The 5,000-nt window shown below is 39.9% G+C and overlaps 1 protein-coding gene across 1 annotated transcript in view; it reads right to left on the bottom strand.

Annotated features, from left to right (window-relative positions):
- The window catches only part of dync2h1 (dynein cytoplasmic 2 heavy chain 1), an 82,619-nt gene that overhangs the window by 59,191 nt on the left and 18,428 nt on the right, over positions 1–5,000 (bottom strand). The window contains exons 38-43 of the mRNA XM_025055261.1: positions 4,312–4,494; positions 2,862–3,044; positions 2,449–2,672; positions 2,151–2,269; positions 418–617; positions 202–333 (exon numbers count right to left, since the gene is read on the bottom strand). Coding sequence (XP_024911029.1) covers positions 202–333; positions 418–617; positions 2,151–2,269; positions 2,449–2,672; positions 2,862–3,044; positions 4,312–4,494 — 1,041 coding nt within the window. The remainder of the gene's footprint in view (positions 1–201; positions 334–417; positions 618–2,150; positions 2,270–2,448; positions 2,673–2,861; positions 3,045–4,311; positions 4,495–5,000) is intronic.

Here is a 5,000-nt window from a genome sequence, read left to right on the forward strand (position 1 = left end):
AATGTATTTCGTTCTACTTTCAGCGGGACAAGTTACTAGATAGCATTCTGCTCCCCAACACTTAAATCCACCAAAGTGATGCATTGTGGGTTGTATGCTGCTAGCCTACGGAGAGTGTCACCTTGTGGCCAGCACTTAAATAGGTAGGCGGTATGGTATCTAAACAAAACAGCATTTCAAGAACACAAACCGTAAACTCACCACTTTGCCCGTCTTGGTGAGAGCAGCCCGGAGCATTTTCCACAGCGTAGACTTCCCCGCTCCGCTGGGTCCTACGATGACCACACCCATTCGTTGCCGTAACTGTTCATTCAATTCCAGGGCCTTCTTCAGCTGCAATAAATACAGTGGAATAACCTGAGGTTAAGAAGTTGTCTGCACTCCACTTTACGCAACGTCAGAATCTGGTTCACTGACCTGACTGGGTATGAGCTCGAGTCGAGCCTCTTTGTAAACCTGCTCCAGTGCATGGGTGAGAATCTGATCCTCCACCTCCATGAAGTTAACGCCAGAGAAAACATCTTTGACCAGGGAGTCAAATCGAGAGCAATCAGCAAATGTCAGCTTCGACATGGTGTTCAGTCTCAGTGCCTGCACAACCAGACCGCTCTCCTGGACTGAAGGAAGACAAATTCATATAGAGAAAAAGATGTGTTAGTTACCATATAGAATCAAATGAATTTGTTTGGTTATCTTATGGATAATATATATAATCATATCGCAGTGATCAAATGGTGGCCCGCAGACCGTATCCGGTCAACCGAAGTGTCCAATTTGGCCCGCGATTGGATTCCAAAATAAACATCAAATAACAACGTTAGGGAAAAATTATGAGTGTTTTTTTTTTTTCTTTTCCTTTCAAACATTTTAAACTGATTAATCATAATGTAGCTGTGGATGAAGCAAAGTTAATAATGACTGATTATCAATCAAAACCATTCTAAAAATGACAAAAAATAATTCTGTCAGTTTATTGCTGGAACAGGAATAAAAATAACAGCAGGTAGATGTATATGTTTCACACCTGTAATTCTTGTGACTAATCCAAATTTAGGCATTAACAATGTGGACAAATGCCAAGATTTGTTTTATTTAAGCACAGTAATTGTTGTGAAACCTCACCGAAGGCGCTGATTGTTGCCTTCAGCACTTCTATGATTTTAAAACCAGAGCAAGCATCACATTTTAACCAAGCTTGAAAAAGTAACTTGTTGAAACTAGGGAGGCTCACAGTAGGTTCTACTGTATTTCCATCTGAAACTTATTTCAAAGAAGCTCAATTTCAGTGCTAAGAATAAGTGAGTGATTCTCTGGTATTTGAACACTGGCAGGTTTCACTTCTTTAATATCTACTCTCATGTAATCCCAACTGTGCATCTACCTTTGATATGAAAACAAAACTTGAATGTAGTTTATGTCGCATCCTCAAAATCAATAAAAAAATACAAACCCCAAAGCGTCCGTATCGTATCAATAATGTTTCTTTTGCTAAACCAAACTCTGGGCCGTCACAGAGTGAGTTTTAGATTAAAACCACTGCTGCCTGTAAAATGGCCAATTACTCCTTTTCTGCTTAATTGTGCTACCTAATGGACTTCAACTGTATTGCTGTAATTTTTTTTTTCTCATCTCATTGCGAAGCACAAGTTGATCTTTTATTATCCAGTTAGAAAATCAAATCCATCTCTAGTAGCTTTTCATTATCTGATGCACAAATTGGGCCCAGAGGACAATTTATTACTTTGAGCAATTTCTGCAGAATATTCTGTGTAAATAATTGCTCCGCTACACAACTATAATTGAGTTTTACTGATCCCTAAAAACATCACTTTCCTCCAAGACTGTAGGTTTTTCTTGGTTATTTCCAAACAGAATCCCTATAATGCATTTTAAACACCACCTCCAGAGTGAAGAAAGGTGCTGCCATTTTTTTATACCAGGTGTCTTTTTGCATTTCTCCTTTGAGTTTTATAGCAGTATTTGCGCTGACAACCTCCTCCCATTCCCCATCTTAAAATTGTCTATTTCTAACTTGTGACTCTGAGGGCATGACCAAATTCACCTCTCTCACTCCACTGTTCGGAAAAGTAAGAATGCCTCACGAGAACATTGCTCCTGAAATTGAATAAAGAGCCAGTGGGGGATCTTACTCTGGTCCTTGTTGTGACTTTTTCTCTGCTGCTGATGCAGGAGACTTCCACAGGCCTTCAGTACCGTCTTCAGAGCACGCAGACCCCAGTCGTAGTGTTGCTGGGGAGTTAACAGCTCCCTGGGGAGACAGATAAAAGCATAATGTCACACTCTGAAGCTGCTGTGGCGTAGCTGCAGATATAGGCGTAGAAATACTGGGGGGGAAAAAAAGCACCGAGTGACTCAACAGAGACCCAAATAAATGCATTTACATAAAACGTAATAATGTTGTTCAACCCTCAATAAACTTAACTGTACCTGGCAAGGTTGAAGATCGCCACTAACTTCTGTCCCAGTATCGCACCACTTTTGAAGCCCTCAGAGTAGAGGATAACCTCAGCGATGAGCTCGTTATCTGGTCTACTCATGGCCACGGGTCTGAACAGCTGCTTTAAGTTGTCCGGAAGCTTCTGTCGACCTCCGTACCCTTTTCCTGCAGGGTTCAGTGTGATGAAGACCCCAGAGTTTGGATCCAAGTCGACCTGATTCAGGAGCAGAAGGAGGAGAATGTGCTTGCGGGACGTGACAGTAGAATTTGCAATGCTGCAACTTTTTTTTTGCTTCCTGCAGGGGCGGCGCCCCACACTTTGGGAACCACTGAGCAATTCACGCAAGTACCAAATTAAGAGCAGCGCTCGAGAGGAAGTCAGTGTTCATGAGTGTTCTCTCACCTCCTTCCCCAGCAGTTCACATGTGTTTTTGTGGTGCTTGAGAGAGTCTTGGATGGCCTGGATTTGCATGGAAACTGCAGACAGAACTGCCTCCTCCAAACGGTTAAACTCATCGAAGCAGCCCCATGCGCCACACTTCACTAAACCCACAAAGATTCTGCCCATTGACTTCACATCAATACCCTGGAAAACAGACACAAACAAGAAAGTGATTTTTTTTTTTTTTTTTTTTTTGGTCTCCCCGTGGACATGTCTCCTGTCAAAGTGGATGTCAATGCAGTTTGATTAGAAATGAAAAAGGCCTCGAGGCTCTTTCTGCCTCTTCACGTGCTACCACAAATATCTTCACTGAAATGTGTATAGCACCTTCAAGTAGCATACATTTCAGTGCTGTGCAGTGCATTTGTCTTCATCCACAAATTGATTCAGTCGTTTCTCCAGAAAATATGGCAAACGTTTTTGTTTTTGTTTTTTGCATCGTAGAAAAACCTTGCAATCAATATTCAAGACAGCATTGACAGGCTTGAATAGATTGGTTCATAGATTTATTGGTAATCCTGTGGGACGTCTTTCTACTGTCTTGGAAAACATCTGAAAGTATTTTTTTCTATCCACTCTAATTGCAGTTGATGATCTGTTTTTCTAGCTAAGATTGTTTTTAACAATTGCAGCAAGGCTGGACTGATAGTTGGGCTGAGAGATTTTTTGCCAAGTACCTTTACACTCCTGGCTGGAATTCAGCCCGAAACTATTACAGAATCTCTCTATATGTGTAACAGACCCTGCTGTAACACCTTCATTAACAGTTATAACCATTTCATCCCATGACATTTACTTACTGGTCGTCAGTCCAGCCCTTGTGTAACTTTGCATATTTTAATATTTTATCTCTTTAACTTTCTTCATAAAAATATTCTTTCTAAAACCTTTGGCCTTTGTTTGATATAATAAGTCCTCTGGGATCCAACTACTGAGCAATTTCTATAAATGTATTACTCTTTACATATTTTTTTTATATATTTTTTTTAACTTTTGATCCATATACTATTTCTAAATTAGCAGTTTATTTCTGTCTAAACGACTAGTTAGGAACATTTTGCTTTTCTTTTTCACATTTTCTAAAAACTAATTAGGCAGCGCATGCAGTCACAACATAGTAAAAATATATAACTTAACGTAATATTGCATTTCAGTGTAATTAAAAAAATAAAACTTATTTGAAAAGAAGGTAAACTACCTAGGAGAAAACCATACTATTTTTTTAAGAAAAGAAGAATAAAATTGTTCTAGGAGAAAACCAAACTAATTTTTTAAGAAAAGAAGAATAAAATTGTTATATTTACAAAGAAAACTGATGGTGCAAGGACTAAAAAAAAATTATCTGTGATGATGATGATGATGTGTGAATTCTGAGTCCATCTGTTGTATTGTATTAAGCACATCTCTGTACCTCATCACAGTTAAACACCAGCACTTGACGTCCAAACAGTCCTCCGAGAGCTTTGACAGACTCGGTTTTTCCTGTGCCAGCAGGTCCGTAGGGGTTTCCCCCCAGGCCCATCTTCATGGCCTGGGTCAGGGTCAAGTAGCACTTATCAGTCAGTGGAGTGTGCACCAGCTTAGCTGCATTCCCCTGGGATGAAAGATAGAGTAAGTGAGGAATAATCAGAGGGAAAAAGTGTGAAAAAAGGCACCATGATGGCCAGAGAGAAGATGGAAGAAAAGAGGGAGACGGTGCAAGGGGGGAGGATATGAGAAAGAGGGAGGGGAGAAATCAGGGGAGGATAAAGGATAAAGTTAAATGATTGATTACAAAATGTGAAACAGCAAACAAATGAAGGACAAGAGTTAAAAAAAAAAAAAAAAGGAATAAAATGTGAATGCGACTGAGGTGACTCTGGAATGTGTTGTTTTTCAGCTTGAGGTGAAACGCAGCAGGAGCTTCAGCTCCTCATCTATGTGGACACAGCGCCCCCAGCAGGTGTAACGCAAAAAGGTGGACGTAATGCCATTAAAAGACGAAACTTTTGATCTAAAATGAAGTAAAAATATACATTCAAGGTGTTATGAGTATGACGTGCAACAAAATAAGAGTTAGTCAAGCGCCAAAGTCATATTTATAACACCTTGGGCTTTTTT

Source organism: Cynoglossus semilaevis, chromosome 4, assembly GCF_000523025.1.
Source record: "Cynoglossus semilaevis isolate Cse_v1.0 chromosome 4, Cse_v1.0, whole genome shotgun sequence".
NCBI lineage: Eukaryota > Metazoa > Chordata > Actinopteri > Pleuronectiformes > Cynoglossidae > Cynoglossus > Cynoglossus semilaevis.